The 21,289-nt window shown below is 39.2% G+C and overlaps 2 protein-coding genes and 1 long non-coding RNA gene across 5 annotated transcripts in view; 1 reads left to right on the plus strand and 2 right to left on the minus strand.

Annotated features, from left to right (window-relative positions):
• The window catches only part of znf362a (zinc finger protein 362a), a 22,476-nt gene continuing 1,187 nt past the window's right edge, over positions 1–21,289 (minus strand). The window contains exons 2-9 of one of the 2 annotated variants that reach the window (XM_039796686.1): positions 17,732–17,795; positions 16,541–16,742; positions 8,575–8,700; positions 7,848–8,175; positions 3,695–3,919; positions 1,824–1,902; positions 1,516–1,674; positions 1–1,429 (exon numbers count right to left, since the gene is read on the minus strand). In XM_039796686.1, the coding sequence (XP_039652620.1) occupies positions 1,310–1,429; positions 1,516–1,674; positions 1,824–1,902; positions 3,695–3,919; positions 7,848–8,175; positions 8,575–8,700; positions 16,541–16,742; positions 17,732–17,794 (1,302 nt within the window). In that variant the 5' untranslated portion in view covers position 17,795 and the 3' untranslated portion in view covers positions 1–1,309. Of the gene's footprint in view, positions 1,430–1,515; positions 1,675–1,823; positions 1,903–3,694; positions 3,920–7,847; positions 8,176–8,574; positions 8,701–16,540; positions 16,776–17,731; positions 17,796–21,289 lie in introns of both variants that reach the window. The other variant, XM_039796685.1, reaches the window with a different exon arrangement.
• On the minus strand, positions 10,505–14,664 carry LOC120556878. Its single transcript, XR_005638904.1, has 3 exons — positions 14,563–14,664; positions 13,090–13,237; positions 10,505–11,946 (listed from the first exon to the last, which is right to left on the minus strand). It is a non-coding gene; the product is annotated as an uncharacterized LOC120556878 (long non-coding RNA).
• LOC120556874 overlaps positions 16,493–21,289 on the plus strand; it is a 12,881-nt gene continuing 8,084 nt past the window's right edge. The window contains exon 1 of one of the 2 annotated variants that reach the window (XM_039796687.1): positions 16,493–16,616. The gene's annotated coding sequence lies outside the window, so the exon portion shown is untranslated. The remainder of the gene's footprint in view (positions 16,617–21,289) is intronic. The other variant, XM_039796688.1, reaches the window with a different exon arrangement.

Here is a 21,289-nt window from a genome sequence, read left to right on the forward strand (position 1 = left end):
TTTGACAGCTAATATAGTTTATTTACAGTATAGAGCATGCTATGATGTAAAAGGCAAATGTAAAGTGATAAAACAACAGCGTGGACCCTAGAGTTGTAACAAAGTTAAGGCTTAAATGCATATAAAATGGCAAAGTTTTAATTAATAAAACAATGGTAAAATTAGTATTCAAAGATGTGTAATGCTTCTGTTACACATTATAGCTGAAAACCAAAAAGAGTGACCACATAAATGTTTTCTAGGAAAGTAACACATCTGTCTGTGAAGCAGCAGCAGCAGCAGAGTGGTGGTGTAACATTTATTCATTTGCACACGTAACGTGGACAAAAAAGCACTGAGTGCATGATTCAATGTAATATGAACATCATAATTATAAATATTGTGGCAAATTTGGCAAAATAAATGCATATAGATTATTATATTTTTAGGGGGTTTTGACTTTTACAAAAACACATTTTCAATTCACTTCCTGTACTTAACAGCATTTGAAAGCAGAATCTCTCACATTCATTGCATCAATTATAGTTTCAAATCAGATTTTGTGTGTTTTTTTTTTTTCTTTTTATCAAACACTTTTTAACAGTACTTATATTTTAGGAGATCTAAAGCACTTTTTAAACTTGACCAGGTTAAACTTGAGGAAAGCTTTGAGCATATTTTTAAACATTACAAAATACATGTAAAATAAAATATATCCAACCATCCATCCATTATGAGTCACACATCCTAGTCAGTCCGATGTTGGCAACAGGGTGAGAGTGCGTTATGGCCACATGATTGGTGAAAGATTGCAAACACTGACATAAAAAGTGGCACAATATACATGAATACACATTATATAAGCATTCACCTTTATGTTCACTTGGCCACTCAGCTAACGGAAGACTATTTCTGATGCAAATATTATTTTTTTGCAAAGACTTGAGTAAAGAAAGTTATGGACCATTTAAAAAAGACAATGTAATTTTGTTATAACACAAAAAGGTTTAAAAAGACTGTATGCACTGTAGCTGCCTGGAGCAATACTTACTTTGTATTTTTTTCTGTGAAGTCAAATAGAAAAAGACATTTTTAGGCCTGTCATTTCCAGGCCTGAAAGTGCTGAGAAGTCATCTTTGGATGTCCCCGATAATACTATCTGGTCAGCAAGAAAGGAAAGGAGGATATACTCAATAAAAGAGCACCTCTTCACAAGATACTTGTACAATCTGTCACATTTTTGGAACCCATTTATGGGTTCAAAGTCCATCAGAAGAGTTTCACAGGAAACGTCTCTGATGGGAGGACAGGAGATGGATGGGTGAGGAGCTCAGATGAGGGAGATCCGTATAGGGATGGTGGGAGACTCTGTCCTGTGCTGGGGGGAATGATGGGACACCACATGTTCCACCATTGTGTGTTTAGACATGTGTTTCATAAGGTACGTCTCCTGGAAAAAACAACAACACTTTTAATCATCTCCACTGCAGTTAGTTCAGATTTGAAAATTTAACTTAAATTGGATTTCTAACTCACCGACGTGTACGCCCGGCCGCACATGCTGCAGCAGTAGGCCTTGGCGTTTTTGATGGCGTGTGCAGACAAGTGGATCTGCAGCGAGGCAGAGTCTGAATAGGCACGGTAACAGTTGGAACATTTGAAGGGCTTGTCCTTGTTGTGCTGCCTCTGGTGGGACTTCAGCAGGGGAAATAACAAAAAAAAAAAACATACATAGAAACGGAGTCACTTTTGTGCAGCATTGCGAAGGGTATCGGCTCACAGTTTAAGAAGTGGTGGATCAAGGCTGTAAAACGGCTGGCGGAGGTAATGCGTTTAATGTTTACCTGCAGATTAGATAGCTGAGTAAAAGCTTTTTCACATCCTGGATGGCCGCATTTGTACGGCCGATCACCTGTGTGGATTCTGAAAAATTAGGTAATCATTAAGCAACTGAAACTCTTTTCAAACAGGTCAGACAGGAAGCTTCAAAACTAATATAACAAAACAACCGAAACTTAATTAATCTCTTTATTAAATGTAACACTATTAAAGGTGAATTTTGTATTGGTTTACCCAGCAGCGTGTGTGCAGAGCGACAAAAGGTGGCCAGCAAAGAGTAAACAAGAAGGAAAAAGGACTGTGATAACTAGGGTACCTTTACACCCCTTCCTAACTGACTGGACCTTAAACACCAATTCCTAATACTACAACAAGTTCACGCAATTTTAAAGGGTCAGTTAACCAGAATTACAAAAAAATATATCAAGTTTAAGTTTACATTTTCTCACTTGTAGTAGTATTGAGTGATGCAATAATTTCGGAGAGTTCTACGATTTTGATTGTGGTGCTAGCATAATTTTATAATTTTTTTTCACGGTTTTTCAAGTCTGTCTTAAAATGGCAGTCAGGTGCCCATATTGCCTACAGTATATTGACCATTAAAAGACTGCGGTTTAAAGGTTCAACAAGGCTCTCTGCGTCAGATACCGGTGCACAAGGCACTCAGGTGCACTAACATGCCGGACTGGTTTTTAAAACAAAAAACAGCAAAGCTTAGATTGCAAGACACACAGAGGTAGGGTGACTTAATTCTCTTCTCAGGAGACCATTACTCCACTGTATCGTTACATAGCAACCATTTGTTTACTGCAATATTAATGTTCTGAATGTCGAGTACAGCACCTTGAAAGAAAGACTTGACACATTTTGAACCTCTCCTTTAAACATTGTATGACAAAACATGAAAGCGTTATCCAATTAATGAAGTAATGTTATTAGCTCTCTAGCAGAATGTATCACTAATTTCCAGAGGTGTATAGTCCAGGTGCCAGAAAGTAAAAATCCTGCCATATTTTTGGATCTGCCTCTACATCTAGAACAGGTGTTTTCACTAACGAGCTCATCTACCTGGTAGAGGAGCTGGTTTAGTGATGGTTGGGACAGCTGCTGGACAGGATTTCTACTTTCTGGCACCTGGACTATACACCTCTGCTAATTTCTCTGTCAAAGATCATAGATAAAGGTATTGTATTGTAAATGGAGCAATGGGAGACTATAACTAAACAAACTTTAAGAACAAGAAAATTAAGTCAGTGGTTTCAATATTGTCTTTACAAAAAGTACAGTTTTTATGTTTATTTTAAAACATTTATTAGAAGGGTAAATGTTGTCTTCTTCAGAATCAGTGTTATTTCTGGATAATTCACAGTTTTCATAGAATATTTCTTCAGTAAAAGAGTTTCCAGGAAAACTATTCATAGTTAGTAGTCTGGGGAATATTACATAAAACCTAAACTATCTTTATGGTTACAGCAGTAATCATTAGAGGAAAGACAACATTTTTTATATTCTTCTGTAATTTGTAATACCCTTTTAATATGAAGAACTACCTGTGATCTACTTGTGCACTCAAATTAAAAAAATTTTTACCCTTCATACTTGCTTGACAGGGAAGTTTTTTTTAAATGAAATTATAAAATAAAATGTAATCTGTGATTTAAGGAAAAGATTACCCCAAGTGTGTTCATAAATCATTTTGATTACAATCAAATTCCACCACAGCTTACTATTAGTGGGCTAATAGTACAAGTGGGCTGTTCCAGCTTAGAATATAAAGTATGTTATTTAAGCAGGATTAACAACAGAATACACTTATGCTCATCATAGCTTTGGTGGATATCAATAAAATGACAAAACCAATTGTCAGAGATCTGACCTGGTGTGCTGCTGCAGATGGGAGAGCTGGCGGAAACATTTCTCGCAGTAGGAACAGCGGTAAGGTTTGACGCCCAGGTGTATGCGCAGGTGCTGGGCCAAGTACGATGCGTTTGTAAAGGACTTAGTGCAGTGAGGACACTTGTGAGCCTTCATCTCTGTGTGCGTTTTGGAGTGGATCTGCATGTCTGACTTGGAGAAGAAGGTCAGCGGACAAACTTTACACCTGTTTCAGAAACACAGCAAAACAGATAGAAGACTCACGTTAGCATTGGGCTATATAAACACATTATCTTATATTATTTTAATATTAATACATTTCTTAATATAAACTAAAAATTGACTTGACACAAAGGTCCCCCTCAGAGAGACACATGAATCCCCAGAACACAAGCTGAATTGTAAATTTGTCCTCATTATTGAGCAAGACCAAGTGTGGCCCGTTGCACTTTTGACTCTGCCTGTTGACTCTGATGAAGGTTTTAGCACTTTCCATTTGCTTCCTATTTGCACATCTGGGGCCTGTTTCACAAAAGCAGAATATATAAATCCAGGCTAACTGATAAAGCGAGGCTTGACCTAGTCTAACCTGTACATCCTGGCTTGGTGCGTTTCACGAAGGCCAAGCCAGGCTGAGGAGGAGCGACTAGATCGAGCCAGGCTGAAGTAATTCAGATAGATGCCCGTCCACGGCTTTCCTCAAAAGACCGCGAGGTCGATCACAAGAAAATAAAGACACTGAAGAAATTGGACTCTAAAATCTAGAAACTATAAAGATAATGAAGTGATAAATTCCATGCACACTATAAACATGAATGGAACAGAGTATATTCATTGGTTATTTCCCCCAGCAAAATATAAGGTCAAAAACCATTGAGGTGTCCTCTCCCTGTTGTTACATGAATGTAAAGTAGCCTACATCACTAGATAGTTACTGGTCCAGTGAACTAAGTCTATAATTTGGGAGGATTGTACAATTAGGATATGTTCTTAAAATTGTACAATTCTCCCAAATTATAGTCCCAGTTTACTGGACAACACAAATTGTGTGCTAAGAATGCCAAATACAATGCACATGGAAGCGGAACAAACATGATCCTTATTGTTAAAAGAATTAAAAAAAAATTAATCAACTAAAATAATTCAAGGTGCATTGGTCAACTATAGAAATGTACAGCATTCTATGTATTGCCCTTAGTAACAGACTTCATTTAAAACACATTAGAATTTTTTTTTCATACAGCAATATAACAGTAACAATGACATTTGATAATGGTCACAACTTTAAATAATTAAATGAACAGCAATATGCACCTGTTGTATTTTAATCCAGGCTGATAACAATAGGTTAAAACCACTGCTGGGTGATCAGAAAAGACTCCAGGATTAAATAAATCCTGGCTGTTAGCCTGGTCGGGAGCAGGCTAACTGCACAGACTAAATCTCCATGGTGATTTATGTGCCTCCGCTTTCGTGAAACCGAGTCAAGGCTAAATTCATCCAGGATAATGGGGAAATCCCAGCTTAATCTCTTATCTTGGTTTTATGAAACAGGCCCCTGTTCACGTTCAAAATCTCAAAACTGTGTAACAATGTTAAAACACTTAAAACTGTCTGTCTGTGTCCGTCAGTGGTGAAGAGTTAAGTATTTCTTGAGGTACTTGTACATTACTTAAAGGGATACTTCACCGATTTAGCATTCAGCTTTGTATCAGTAGAAACCCGATAGTATTTCTGAATGACCATGCCTCCCTCCCTCATGTCCCCCTGAGACGAGAGATTTCTGCATTTGGGGCCTGGAAAAAATCTTCCGATGACGTAAAATGACGATTTTTGCGTCATTGGAAGATTTTTGGGCCAGAGGCAAAGGACTACAGCCAGTAGTAGGATCTACTTCCGTATGTTTTCAACACGCCCACAGGGGGTTGGACTGCCGAGTCTGGCCGAGGTATTCCGAATGAAAACGACTGTCAGCCATCTTGAATCTTCGCTAAACAGGCTCTCGGTTTTCAGCAGAAAACATTTACAACAATTATCTGCATTCAAACTACCGGACGTGTGTACCACCGGGATACATCGGTACAGATCGGAGAATATGGAGGAAACGTTATTACAGACGCAATACTCGGCACACTACGTGAGCTTTCGCCTGCACGGAGACCAGCGGTGTCGCTCAATCGCCAGCGCGGCTAGGGGACATCCTCATCGGCTAGGTGGAAAGCTAACGCTAGCTGTCCACCTGTCCCAGCCATCCTGCTTGCAAGTGTCTGCTCATTAAACAACAAGCTGGACTACATCCTCCTTCAACGAAAATCCCAACGTGAGTTCAGTGACTGCTGTGTTTTTGTTGTTGTGGAAACATGCCTGAACAACAGTGTACCGGAACCGGGACTATACAGCTACCAGGCTGCTCTCGCCGGCCCGTGGAGGTGGGCTGTGTTAAACGGACTGGTGTAGAAATAAAATCCAACTAGCTACTGCTAACTGCTGGTGGAGCTTGTTAAATGCCGACCATTCGACATTCCACGCTAATTCACGGCTGTGTTTATACTGTTTAGCTACACCAATGCTAGTATGCGTTAGCTGAACTTTACGGATCCTGCTTGCAAGTGTCCGCTCATTTAGACCACAAACTGGACTACATCCAACTTCAACGACACTCCCAACGTGAGTTCAGAGACTGCCGTGTTTTTGTTGTTATGGAAACCCGCCTGAATAGTGTACCGGACTGTCCAGCTACCAGGCCTGCTAGCCCTCCGAGCTAGAGATGCTCTGTCGCCAGGTAAAAGAGGTGGGCTGTGTTAACACCGAGTGGCGCAGAAATGTGGTGATTTGTATCCATTTAACTGCTAACTGCTGGTGGAGTTTGTGACTGTTAAATGCCGACCATTCTACATTACACACTAATTCACGGCTGTGTTTATGCCCGGTGTTTACAGCCCACCAAGCGCTAATGCTAGTATGCGTTAGCTGAACTTTACGGAGCCTAAAGTGTGTGTACTAAATGTAGCCTGTTTCGTATGTCGTTTTTATATAATGTCGTTTTTATATATGTTAAATGTGTAACACCACTTGAGTCACGATGAAACGTTGTTTCGTGTATATGGTTGAAATGACAGTAAAACACGCTTGAGTTGAATGCCTCTGTCGGTCTGTCAAGCGGTAGGCGTGGCTTGGGAGTAGACTCAAAGCAACGAAGCAGGTGCATTCTGGGATTTGGTGTTTTTCATCCATATAAGACCAAAACACATTTTCTGGCTTTTCTCGTCCTAGAAGGCACCAATTTCAATTTTTTTTTCACATTTCTACTACATAAGTGACCCAATTTAAAGATATATTCAGCTTTCCAGCGGTGAAATATTCCTTTAAGTATTTCCACTTTGTTACTTTAAACTTTTTACTCCATTACATTTATAAAACATTTATAAAACATCTATCATTAATAGCAGATACATTTATTATATACAAAACACATGATCAGTTCATTATAATGTATAATAGCATGGTGAGTACTTTTGATATTTATATATATTTACCTGCTAAGGAATGTATTTTTACTTGCTTGTATATTTAACCTGCAATAACCATAACCGATAACTGGTTTTTGGCCAGCAGGGCAGCAGAAACAAGCTGTAAACACAATTCATCACCTTGTTGCAAACTTAGCATTCATTTGGAGTCATATTTTTGTTTGTTTGTGTGAATGGAAGTAAGAATGGTGAGAGTAAACCAAGATGCTGAAATACTCTTAGAACTGACAGGAACTGTAGAGTCAGGTGCTAAATTCTCTGTGGAGTATACAAGCGACTCCTTTCAGATTAGACATTTGTCATTTGATTCATAAATATAAAATTATTTATTATAGACGCTTTAAGTAACATTTTAAGTATTGTTGTATAGTTTTCATTTCGTTTTAATCTTTACTTTTACCCAAGTTAATAATCGGAGTACCTCTTCCCTCATTGGAGTCTGTGTTTGGTAAATATCTGGGACAATAAGTTCAATTCTATTTTTTTTTTTTTATTCTTTATTGTAGATTTAACCATATTTCAGAGTACAGAGGGAGATTTACTGGATTCCTGGAATTGTGAGTCAGAGGCACTGCACTTCGGTTATCTATGCATCCATCTTTAAAAAAAAAAGTCCTTTCATACCTGTAGGTTTTTCCCTGTTTGGCAGTGATGGTGACACAGGACTGGTCGTTGCCTGAGGCTAGGATCGGGTAGGGCACCACCAAAAGAGACGACCCATTCTCTGCTTTGATCCTCTTACGCCCCCGTTCCTCCTTTGGAGGAGGGCCGAGGAGTCCGACGAGGCCCCCGTTGTTTTTCCCAGGCTCCATCCCGTGGCTGCAGGCTAACCCTGAGATGAGGTGAGGTGTGGGGGCTCGGCCCAGCCGGCTGTGGCTGCTCGAGGTGGGCGTGGTGGGGGTGATGATCTCTGAGGTGTTGAGGTTACCTGTTCTGGATGCCAGTGCCACACCTGATCAGTGCAAAAGTTGGACAGGCAAGGACAGGACTGAAATAAGTTGTCATCAAAATTGCCAATCCATATATAAAGGGAAACAATCATGCAAACACAGACAAACTGTAACTACATGGACAAACAGCTAACATATACTGTATATAAGCTATAATGGACATATGGTAGGATGGTTGGCAAACACGACTGTCTTGTGTTTGAAAAGTCATTTTCCATTAAGTGTATATTCTTCTACACATAAGTGCAGTACAGAAAAGTCCAAATTTCCCAACATTATTTCCAGAACTAATGATGAATGAAACCCACAAACTGCAGACCTGAGCAAGACAACAATCTTTGTTTCTGTGTTTCTTTATTTCTACAGCAACAGGGAGTACCAACTGTACAAACTGTAGTTACCTGAGACGTGGTTCGTCCTGGAGGGATGGTCTATAAGTTGACGCAGATGCCAATCTTCCCATAATCCTCTGGCTTTTATAGCTGCCTTATCGTCCAGATTCAAGTTTACATCCCCCAGAATCCGACCTGGTAAACATGTAGGGAAAATGCAGGGAAATTCCCATTTGTTAAAGAGGGCCCTGGTAAGAGGGAACTGAGAGAAGCTGAACCAACTCTGATGATGCAGGATGGATACAATTCTTGCAGATCAATAAAAAGAAGTGGTGGAATGTAACTAAGTACATTTACTCAAGTACTGTACTTCAATACCAATTCAATGTACTTGAGTATTTCCATTTTATACAACTTTATACTTCTACTTCTCTATATTTATCTGACATATTGAGTTACTAGTTAAATTTTTTTCATTCTCTTCATGTCCAGTGAAAACCATGTATCTCCAAATTTGGTGATTTTGAATGTTTGTGATAAACTGTAGGATGAGTGGTTGCCTTAATGTGTTAAGACAATTCTCCTACTTCTTAAGCTAAATAAAGTTTTTAAAAGCCTCTTGGATCAATTGGAAAATGCATTGTCACAAAGCTGAAAACCGGGCTGTTTTTCTGACACCATGAAAAGTTAACTTTTTAGAGATACGTGTTTCTCACAGGTTAACGACGCTACAAACATATGACGATCCTACAGAATATGATGTATTGTAGATTGAACTACCCAACAGTATAAAAGAGTAAAAACATATACAGCAGTAAATGCAACATACACATTAATGCAGCAGCAATACGAATCCAAAAACATCATATCTAAAGTAAAAACACTGACACTGAGGGAACATTTTTCTGCACAATGAGTACTTTTACTTTTGATACTTTAAAGGAGACCTATTATGCTTTTCTGTATTTTCTGTTCTGTATATTTTATGTTACAATGTCGGATGTTCATACTGAACTGGCCAACGCTTCAAATAATGAGGGTAAACGTGTTTTAAAAGAAATCCTAGATTTGCTAGTTGCTAGAGCTAAATCCTCAGATTTCACACTGTTCTAAAAGCTCTGGTTTCAACTGTTTTTTTTTTCTAGACCATAAACAGAAAACCAGCTTGGTATGACATCTTACCAAACCAGTTTTCTATATATGGACACACTACTGCAGTGTCTACATTACATCCACTGCAACATGTAGCTACATGCTAACATCAGGGAAACCAGTAATCTTGATTGCTGATGTTAATTTCGGATCACATTCCTGCTGGAACATGTCCGGTTGTGTAGCGTTTGGTTTAGAAGCCTTTATTGTTGATTTTTCACAGTATAAAGTCCTGCTATATACTCCATTGCAGTCAGTCTCTGGCTGCAACAGACTTTACAGAATTGAACTGTACTAGGGCTATCAACAAATATTCTACATTCTAAATGTTTATGACCAAATTACAAACAGATTCGTGACACAGTTTAATCAGCATCATGTCCTGCCTCCTGCACACTCCAGAGGTCTACGGTGTTTAAAGATCCGGGTATTTTTTGGCTCCATGAAGGCTTCATGTGCCACTGAGCAACTCTCATAGGAAAAAAGGCCTGAGAAAATTTCGGTTATCACCTCAAATACTGAGCAATTTCTACTCCTGCATCATTATAAGCATCCTGACTGAGAACATCACTGCCTGGTACGGAAACAGTCCTGAACAGGACCACAAGGTCCTGCAAAGAGTGGTTCGTCCGGCTCAAAAGGCGGTACCAGACGCAGCAAGAAAAAGGCTAAAGGAACCATTAAAGATTATCATTAAAGATGTTGCGGTGGGGTGGAAGGTAGAGCTTCTATGAGGACTGTTCTAATGCGTAAATTGTAGGAACTGAGCAATTTATGTTTCACTGAAATTGTATTTTATATGATTTCACATGACAAATAAATTGATTGATTAACATTTTTCTGATAATACTTACATACTTTTACTTAAAGGTCCCATATGGTGACACTTAAACTTATATTTGTACCGTTCATATGTGTCTATTAAACACTAATTTAATAGTGTTACCCCAAAAAAAGAGTTGGGTTGATTTTCCCAAACTTTTCTGAGAGCCCTTTTTCTCCCCTCCCACACACGCTTGGATTACCTGCTGGATGGAATGTTCAGCCTACAACTAAAGAGCCGAACGCTCTGATTGGCTAAGCACAGATAAACATAGAATGCGGCCTGGAATCAGAATCCTACTATGAACATGGCTGCAGGATCTGCAAGACCTTACCAGTTAGAGCCTGAATACTCAAGTTCAGAGGATTCAAGTGAAGAGGACCAATTCATTTATTTTAGCATTTCTGGTCAGCAGGACGTTTCAGAGTGGTAAGTTGATTGTGTTTTTATTTTAGTATGTAACGCTTTAGACATAGTCAGCTAACGTTAGACAAGTGTGTCTTCAGTGATGTGGCTATTTGGGGCTAAGGCTAACGTTGTATGGTGGCTGTGTATTTTTGGCGTCTTTTGGGTTTTAAATCTTTGAAAGTCACAGAAACCACTTAGAGTGAATGATGTGTTTTCATGTTATTATCATACTGTCGTGATGGGTCTGTTTATATTCCGGTGCACGGCACATAGCGTTACCTGACACACGCCCACCTGTTATCCCGGCTCTGTGTGCACCGCTGTTGCCTGGAAAAGGCAGCGGTGTCAGCAGCATGGAGGTCCCCTGGGACCGCCGGTAGACAATATAGTACGACCTTATTTGTAGTTTCATATGTACCAGAATTTACGAATATGAAGGAAATTACTACAGATATTAATGTTCTTACCTCGGTCTTCGCAATGTCGTTCATATGTAATGTTCAAACATAATGTTCATATACATTCTCCAGTCAGTACTAAATATTTGAAAACACCCAGATCAAGTATTAAAGTGATTTTTTTGTTTACAAATGCATTCAAATTGTTTTCATTGAATTAAACCAATTGACGTACTTTTCTTGTTTCATGCTTCAGTTGATGTTTAATGTTACTACAGGTGCACATGTGGACATTGTGAGTGGATGCCGCCCGAAGTTGAATTCCTGTTTTACAACACCAAGACGTGTGAGGGCCACAGCAGAGAAACAATTGCCAACAGAAGCATATAAATGTTCAATTCAATTTTATTTAAAGAGACCCAACAATTCCCCCAAGAGCAAGCATTTGGTGTGACAGTGGCGAGGAAAAACTTCCTTTTAACAGGCAGAAACCTGGGACAGAACCTACTGTTCTTTAGTGATATGAACTGTAGTAGAAATAGTCCGATAATAACAGTTGCAACAACCTGAGCTCTGACTGGCTCAGCGCTGAGATCCTCTGGAATGGTGATCTTCTGCAGCTCTTCAGTAAAAGGTGCTGGGTCAGGGACAACACATAGCCTGTGGAATGAAAGAATTATGTTTTAATTTAATTTATTTTTTTATTAACATGTAATGTTTAATAGCAATTTACTAAATGTATATGTGACCCGGTGTGTTGTACAAGACAGACAAATATTAGCCCCCGTTTTAATATTTGAACTGATTAGAACCCAAGGACTCAAAACATAAATAAACTATTTTATTACTTCTCTGTATCTCTGTCTGGTCACAGGGTCATTTGAGTACATGTGTTTGAATGGGTGAGGTTGTTCCTGCTAAGCTCAGCATGTCAGCAGAGGGCGCTCTAGGCTTTACAATACACTGGGCATCAGTAGCTAATGCTTACAGTAGAAGTAATTGCCAGTACGTGATGAACGAGTTTAAGTGTGTACGCTACAGAGAGTGATCCTGACCTGAACTGTATCTGTATTTTTACAGAAATAAATGTTTAATGTAAAATCATTTTAAGTGTAACATATGAATTAATTATTTTGCAGAGAGAAACTGTCATCAACAAGAAAGGAAGGAAGAGATAATAATAGCAATATGACTAATAAAAATAATAGCAATACGATGCAAGATTTGGCATTAAAGAGGTAACTTCAGGTTCAACCCAGGGTTTTGTGTATCACGACTGTGGATCACTTGTTATGAAAGATATAGATTTTCAGCGGAGGTAATTACGTGCAGGGCTATTTGTCGGCTACTTGAGCCGTGTGTTGCGGTTTGAATTATGTTGTTATATAAATTATTTGCTCTCACAATATCTTACCACTGTTGGGGTTGCAACTAAAATAATAGTTTAAAGTAGTTTATGGAAAGCACAGTGTAATTATGGTCAGATCTTGGCACTGACTGATGGGGAAGTGATATTAGTAAGCGTTGTGATTTGCGTGTTTACAGCGTCTGTTTTTTTTTGCCAGCTGTCCTCCTGTTTTAGGAAGCAGTGACTGTATTGCTTTTTGCCTGTAAAACCGTGACTGTGCTCTTCATATTTATGTAGAATTATAGTTTGCTCTTCTGATGTGAAATATGCGGCTCTGGTAGATGTGTGATTGTACTTGCTCTACATGAAGTGCCCTGAGAAAACTTCTGTTATGATTTGACACTATCAATAAAATAAAATTGAATTAATGTTGCATGTTGTGATAATTTACTTACAGAATGTCAGCTCAATCTTCCTTCATTTGAGGCTGTATCCCCATTTCTTCGCTTTTGGGAAGGCCAGTTTAAGGTCAGGATCTCCCGGAGCACTTTTGACTGTGGCCGGTTGGCATTCTCATTCAAGTGGGATGCTGAGAGATAGAGTCTGCAACAACAATGCAAATTATGTAATGGGTGTGTATTTTATTACTCCAATACATTGTACAAAGAAAGAGAAGTCTACACACTGTGCTAAGCTACCTGAGGAAATGGCACAGATCAAAACTTTTTTTTGTAGTTTTTTAAATAATCTGGTCAGATAGTATGTAGACTGTGGCTCATTTGAAATAGCAGTAATAACAAACATAAAATACTATCATGATACATAAATAGGGTTGGGTATCGTTTTTTTGTTTTTCGATTCCGGTGCTAAATCGATACTTTTAAAACGGTGCCGGTGCCTAAACGGTGCCTGACCCGGTACTTTTCAATAAAGTTAAAAAAAAAAGAAGAAGAAAAAAAATAAGGGTAGTAAACAACAGTCAGTGACTTGTTTATTGCTAAGGCCATGGTCAAAATTAAAGATTTAATAATAATGTAATAACTATAACAATAACTTATTTCACCAGTAAATTGCTGTTGAACCCCAGATGGGAAAAGGGTATTTTACAATTACTGTGAATGCACCACGAGGCTACCTGTTTTAAGTGACTGCACCGTCAGTGTTGTTTAATTCCGACAACAGCAGCTGCAAGTGAACGCACCGTCTGTGTTGTTTAATTCCGACAACGGCAGCTGCGAGTGAACGCACAGTCTGTGTTGTTTAATTCCGACCATATAAACATAGTACTACTAGTACTACTAGTACTACTACTGTATATCTATGAATTGCGAAAACGGCAGCAGCTGCTGCGCTGCAGAGCAGACTGTTACATCCCGCTGTTGAAGTCCTCCACAGTGAAATACAGTCACACTTTACACTGTTTAACGTTAGCTGTCAGCATTTTACCGGTGTTTAATCCAGCTGCTAGCTAAAGGTAGGCTAACGTTACGTGCTGTCAGGTGTAGTATAAAGTCAAGACCCAAATGAGGCAACCGAAACTTTCGTCTTTTCAGTCTCGTTACTACCGTTTACGTCGGCACCGTTCCCTATTGGCACCGAAGTTTCGGTACCCAACCCTATACATAAATACATATCATGTAGTGCATAGGACAATATCTGTATACAGTCTCTAAGATCAATGTTCTATGTCTGCCCACATTATGTACTATATCTCACTGATAAGGTTCCCATATTTGTTTCCTCTTTTTTTTTTCCTCTTTCAACTGCAATGGGAATATACTGTAAGGTCCATAGATATATAATTTGGGAATAACTATTACCAGTAATCATTCAAATGATTACTTTTGACTTATCAGCTTATAAATACAAATGTAAATAAAATACAACAACAGGTAAACTAACATTTACAAAAATTCAATTTCACAAACCTCTGCTTAGTACCTCTGAGTCTTAGTAGTGTCCTTGGATAGTTGGGTTCCAACAGATCTTTTAGGAAGGGGTCAGTCTGGCAGCCAATACTCCGAGAGGTACTGGCCCTGGGAAACGTGTAATGGTCCCTAAGAATAAATTCAGATATGTTAGGAAATGGGAAGGAGACAGTGTGATAGTATTGCAAGTCATAAGACATTTCATTTTTCATTGTAGGCATACAACAAAAAGTGTGGTAACTCAGAGACCAGCAGCAATAGAACACAAAGAAAAAACATATGATGAGGTAGCGCCCTCTATCTACTATAACATACATGACAAATAAAGGCACTTGGATGAGTCAAATAACATTAAACAGTGGCAGTGCAAACAGTGCATTATAAGAAGGTATTTAACAAGTTAGATGCAATACAGATATATGTGAATATAATAAATAATAGGTAACTACCTAGGTTAATCACATGTAGAGCTTATAACATATATTGCAATATATACTGTGTAACCTCATCTGTCTGTCAAGGAAGACAGAAGAGAGAGAGAGAGAAAGGGAAATCAAAAGGGTTGGCAAGCAGGGGACGCATTGCACAGAATCGGTCATGTATATCAATAAGGTAATCATTTATTTGTATCGTTTATAACATATTAGTGTACTTTCTTGCCAGATTCCCCCGCCAAGAAAATACTGTATATCAGACGCTGCAAATGGCGAGCCGGGAGCAGCGTCCTGTCTCACAGCAGGGTGGAGCAAAAAGCAGCTGGCGCCTCCAGGGGACTTGGGGGCTTTTGCCCCTAAAAAACGGACTTGAAACCGGCGAGAGCACCAACACCGATACGCTGAGGATACGCGCTCCGCCATCTTGCTAAAAGACGATGTGATGCACTCACACAATCAGTCCCAGACTATCTCTAGTTTCCTCCTGGCCCCAGATTAACAATATTACAAACAAACTATAATAGTAGGCGACATCACTGTTGTTTGCTGTATCAAACGTTACTATACAGTTAACTTAGCTACAGTACTAACTTTAGTTAGTTCAGTAGCCAACTAGGTTATATAGTTATAATGTGCACAGTCACCCCCCCACACACACGGATAAACCATATGTTAGCTAGCATGCCACAGCCAGCTAGCTAACCAGCCAACTAACCAATTCAATGTACCAACCATTAGGAAAAACGAAATTATCAACTCTGTTAGTAATCTACGTTATGAAATTGTTTGTTGTTTACTCACCGTTTCAATGCTTGGGAGAGGGTCCTGAATAGTGGGAATGGATCCTTTCATCAACAGTAGTTTTGATACGACATCATATAGCCCCTGATTCAGTACGAACTGCGGTGAGAAATGTGCAGTTCAGTAGCTAGCTAGCTACATACAGTAGCTAGCTGAAAAGCCTGACTCGGCACAGGTTGAGGCAAGTCTCCAAAAATAAAATCCATCCACCTGTCAGCGACATCTTTTTCTTTTGGAAGGCAGTGCAGTGATGTATTTCATACTACCACCCTGGAATGATGCATTTCTTATGGTCGGTTTTCTGGGAAGACATGACTCCCGCATCTTCTCAGATTCTTCTCTGCAGCAGAAGCGAACGTTAGAAAAGGGGGCGGGTCTAAGTCGATTTTGGAACACGACACCCATTGGTTACCCGGTTTCTACGTAGCAAATACATCAAATTCTAACTGGCCCGTTTAGCTGGGAGGCGGTCTAGTTTTGTGGGGGGTGGAGAAATGGCGGCAGTGAGCGATTTCACATTTTCACAGCTTTTACTTTACACCCCCGAGCCTGTATGACACACAGAATCCCCAAAAAACCCATTTTCACCATATGGGACCTTTAAGTAAGGATTTGTGGAAGACTTTTACTTGTAGTGGAGTATTTTCACAGTGTGGTATTAGTACTTTTACTTATTTGAAGGATCTGAATACTTCGTCCACCACTGGTAAAGAGTGAGACCTAGTGAGGCAGGTGAGGAGTACCTGTGACTGAGCTGGAAGCAGGGCGGGCGTGCAGGGCGATATCAGGCTGAGACGGGCTATGGAGAACCGGCATCTGGTGAGTTTTGGACATCCCGTGCTGGCCGCCATCCGACTGGATGGGGGGAGCCAGTAATTGCTGTTGGGAAGGGGCTGAGGCAGCGGGCAGATGTGGCGGTCTGATCTTCTCTGCCATCAGCTGCTCCTTGATTTTATTAATCAAGACTAGGTTATCCAGCTGACAGCCAGGAAACAACATTTGTGACAAGAGAACAGCCATCAGTTCAGGTAGTGTCATTTTATGAGACGATAGTTCCCTCTAGAGGTTGATACGTGACATTGTACCCAAAACGTCCTTTGTAAACATCTGAATCACTGAATTAAACCAGTGGATCCCAACCTGTTTGTCTTGTGACCCCTTAAAAAGAAGCAACATCTACTTCTGACCCCTCATCACAGGTTATGGACTTTCTTTTTCTGATGTATCTAACCAGAATAGATAGTATCCAGTATTTCTCAAGAAAATAGGCTAAACTTAGAAGAAGAAGAAAAACATTTTCCCTCAGATTAACCTTGAGACCCCTTGGGGATATGTTGATCTTTTGACAAAAAGGCTTAATAATGTTTTACTGACATTTCAATGAGAAGATTTCATGCCTGTATGCTAACTATGTAGCTAGAGCTAGCCTGGCTGTCCAGAGGTAAACAATACCCCCTACCAGCACTTTTTAAGCTCACTAACTAACATGTTATATCTCCTTTCTTTAATCCATGCAAAACAGAAGTGTAAAAAATAAACTTAATTAATCAATCACAATAAATATATAAAGTAAAAAAGGTAATTGTCATTTTTCAACCTCAGTTTTTGTACAGAATAAAGGAACCATATATAATCTGTTGCATCTATGAGCTTTAAAGGTGCTGGTCAGCAGATGTTGTTACTTTTGGTTGCTGGCTTTAAAGATTCAAATTCACCGTGCAGACAAGAATGGTATCAATCTTCTCATCTAACTCTCAGTAAGAAACAAATAAGCATATTTCCCCAAATGTCAAACTATTCCTTTAAATGGTGCATTATTTAAAATCATTTAAAAAACAACAACTCTTTACACAACTCCTTAAACTTACAATACAATGATGTTACTGCTTCAGGTTAATGTGTGCTAAATAAGTGTGAATACCAGAGTTGCTCACCTGGCCGGGCATAGTGGAAGGTGGAGGCCAAAAATAGGGATTGTTAAAGAGAGGTTCAGCCATCCTGAAATAAATACATAAGGGTCATAAACAAGGTGAGGTCAGCCATCTGTCCATCAACGAAATGTATATTGAGTACATATTTATAGTCAGACTTTTGTAGTCTGGCTTGGGATCTCTTAAACGAAGCAATGTTTACTTATGACTCCTCATCATAGGTGAGTGATTTTTTTATTTCTTGCTCTAATTTAATGATGTTAAGAGTTGTTATTTACACATGAAAAGGCAAAGATTTGAGGAAACTTCGAATCATCTTGCGACCCCTCAGGTTAATTTTGTTTATTAGGTGGGAACCGCTACTGTAAGATATTCCTAACAGAACTGCCTCCTGTAAACTTATGTGAAGATCTATTGTTAGTGTACAAAACAGTGGTTAAAAACTTGTGTCAGTAGCTCTCCGCCCAAGCAGCAGCTGACTATTTGACGCGATAGTTTGAGATAACTTGTCCCAGTCTTGTGATAGTGTGTTTTCAGAGACAGGGCTCCAGACTGCGACCACATGGTCACATTTTGCGACCAAAATTTGAGAGTGTGCGACTGAATTTTACATCCAAGCTTATCTGTCCTCTCTGAAAATTGACAGAGAGCAGAGCTCTGACACAAACACACACACTCGCACACACGCAGAGCTGCAGACGGAGCAAACTACGTGGGCTGTTTTGTTGAAGTCACAGTGAGTCATGGCAATGCTGATAAAGTGGTTTCAAGTGTGGTTACAGTTTTTCATAACTTCACGCAGACAGCGTTTGCTGCAATATGATATTAATGGCGAGGCGAAAGCAGTCGCGGTGCTGTTGACGTTACACTTCCTCGGAGACGAGCAGGCACAACGGTGGTTCCTGTGCCCTGGGGACTGACTGACAGGCTGAGGTAGTAAGGCAAGGCAACTTTATTTCTACAGCACCTTTCAGCTACAAGGCAACTCAAAGTGCTTTACATGAAACATTAAAGACCAATTAAAAACGGTCATGATGAACAGGCTAAAAAATTATATACAAATACAATAATAATAAAAAAATATATATATATATATTTTTTTTACTGACAGCGATGGGTCTGTCAGTTTATCTTCTATGTTGCATCTTCAAAAGTGACACTGAATTTGAAACAGCACATTGTAATTTCTGCAACTATTATCAAAGTGTTTATTAGTAATACAGTGGAAATTAGTAGAAATGTGAATATTTTGGTTAGCATGTTGATTTACGGTGTGTGCCCCTACATTTTCTGGTTGTGCCCCTAACATTTTCAGTTGGGGGCCACTGTGTTCCTAGTGAAAAAAGTTAGTCTGGAGCCCTGAGAGAAATTATGTATTAGTTCTCCCCCTTTCCCAAAAGTGCAAGAGGAGACCTTGTTTCTTTACACGGTGCTTTATCAGAGATAGCAGAGAGGATGTTTCTGTTGTTAAAGGATGACGTGAAAGTGAGTAAAGCAGCTTTTCCAACCACAAGACTTCAAGAAGGGCATGCTGCCTGAGAGATAGGCTCTGACATGATTACAACAGCTAGGAAACTCTCCAAAAAACGGTTATCAGAGAAAACAGTAAAAGTGAAGTGGCTCAGATCCTAATCTGTCTCTGTCTGTCTCCTCCTCGTCACACGGGGCCCCGACAGAGAAACATTGAGTCTCACCTCAGTGTACAGCAAGACCTGAATGACATGGTCAAAAGCTGAGAGCTCAGTTATGCAACTGAATATAAAGAACATGGAATAACTAAAGTGAGGATGCTGCACAGAAACCAGACTTATTTGTAAGTGACACAGTAGTTATTTTCTATTTTATGGCAAAATAAGAGGATGACATAACTGTTTTAAAACAGAGAATATTTGATTTCTATGGGCTGCAATAAAGCACACTGTGTTAGGCCAGATGGACAGAAACCTTCGCAGAGAGAGCTGCTTGCTGCTGAAGTTTTGAGCTAAAGGCTTTTCTTTCCATAGCTTCTCTTCTCAACCTCGTATGAAGTTTCTTCTTTAAAACATTTTGCATTGCGTGCTTTGGCACACTTCACCATTCCTTAGTCTGTTTGGCTTAGCAGAGGCATAACGCAGTCCGGATCCGTGAGCCAAGAGAAACAAAAACGATACGTTCAGGGGTACGAGCGAACAGTAAACCCCACAAAATATTTCTCTAATGATGCCAGTGGGGATCAGTTTCACTTCCTGGAGGCTTTCTGCCTCGAGAGAGAGCAGGCTCAGGAGTTTGACGGCAGCTGGACATCCTTGTGTCACTTTTTTAAACGACACGCTTCACACAGAAAATATTTTATGGTAGGGAGGTACTGTATATGACTTACAGTTACTGTGTATTGCTGTACATTTATACTGTATGTTGCATGTATGCCCCTTAGAATCAACCTGTAGAGTAAGGTCCAGACTGCATTGCTTTTGGACTAACTTAAACTTTTGCCAGAATAGTTGTGTATGTTTATGCATAAATGCAGCTGAGTTTCTATTCAGCTTAAATATTTATGCGTGCATGTAAAAGGGTTTGAAGCATTTCTAGCAGGTAGGAAAAAGACTTGTACGTCCAGTATTTCTGATGCAGGTGCATCGGAGCTCTTTAGGGCTGAAAAATAACGGTTATTTCCATTGTTGACTAATCTGCTGATTACTTTCTTGATTATTACAGTTGGATATTCATATTGACACAAAAATAGTGAAAAAGGTAATGTAGTTTCCAAGGGCCCAGGGTGATGTACTCAGACATATCATTTTGTCTGACTAACAGTCTAAAACCCAACAATTTTCAGTTGACTATAATATATGACAAAGAAAAGCATCACATGTTTGCATTTAAGGAGCTGGAAGAAAAGAATGTTTGGGATTTTTGTTTGAAAAATGACTGAAACTATTAATTAATTATCAAAACTGTTTCTGATTGACTCTTCTACACATTCAATCAAGGCATTTATTAAATTAGTAGCCTACATCAAAATGTTGGTCCTTTTTTTGTTTTGTTATCATTATTACAAAGTAGTTAATCTGGGCTGCTGTGGAAGTACTGGTACTTTCTAAGAAGTTAAAGGGTTGTAATTTGTGACTAATGGTTAATACATCGTTTACTGATGTTTTATAGATCACTTAAGCCATTTAGAACAACTTTGGGGGTTTCAGGTTGTGAAAAATCTCTCAGACCATCCACTTACAGTATAAGCATACAACTGCTGACCTGATGGCTTTAAAGACCCTTTATTAATGACTTATTAACATAACTGGAGACTTGGTGGCCTATTACGAAGTGCAAAATCCATAAGCATGTATTTGAATTACTAACATGTTTAACTGCAAATTACTTAAAAGATAAATATCAGAGGCAACTCAAAATATCTTATAATGGCGTACACTGATCTATAAGACATTAGTTAATCATCTATTAATCAACAAAACCATTTGTTACAACTTACATCCAGCCCTTACAACGGATATTAGAAAGTGATACTGAAGCAATGTGGCCCACTTAGGCTATGCTGTTAATTGTGTAATAACCGCCTGTTAG

Source organism: Perca fluviatilis, chromosome 4, assembly GCF_010015445.1.
Source record: "Perca fluviatilis chromosome 4, GENO_Pfluv_1.0, whole genome shotgun sequence".
Classification (NCBI taxonomy): Eukaryota; Metazoa; Chordata; class Actinopteri; order Perciformes; family Percidae; genus Perca; species Perca fluviatilis.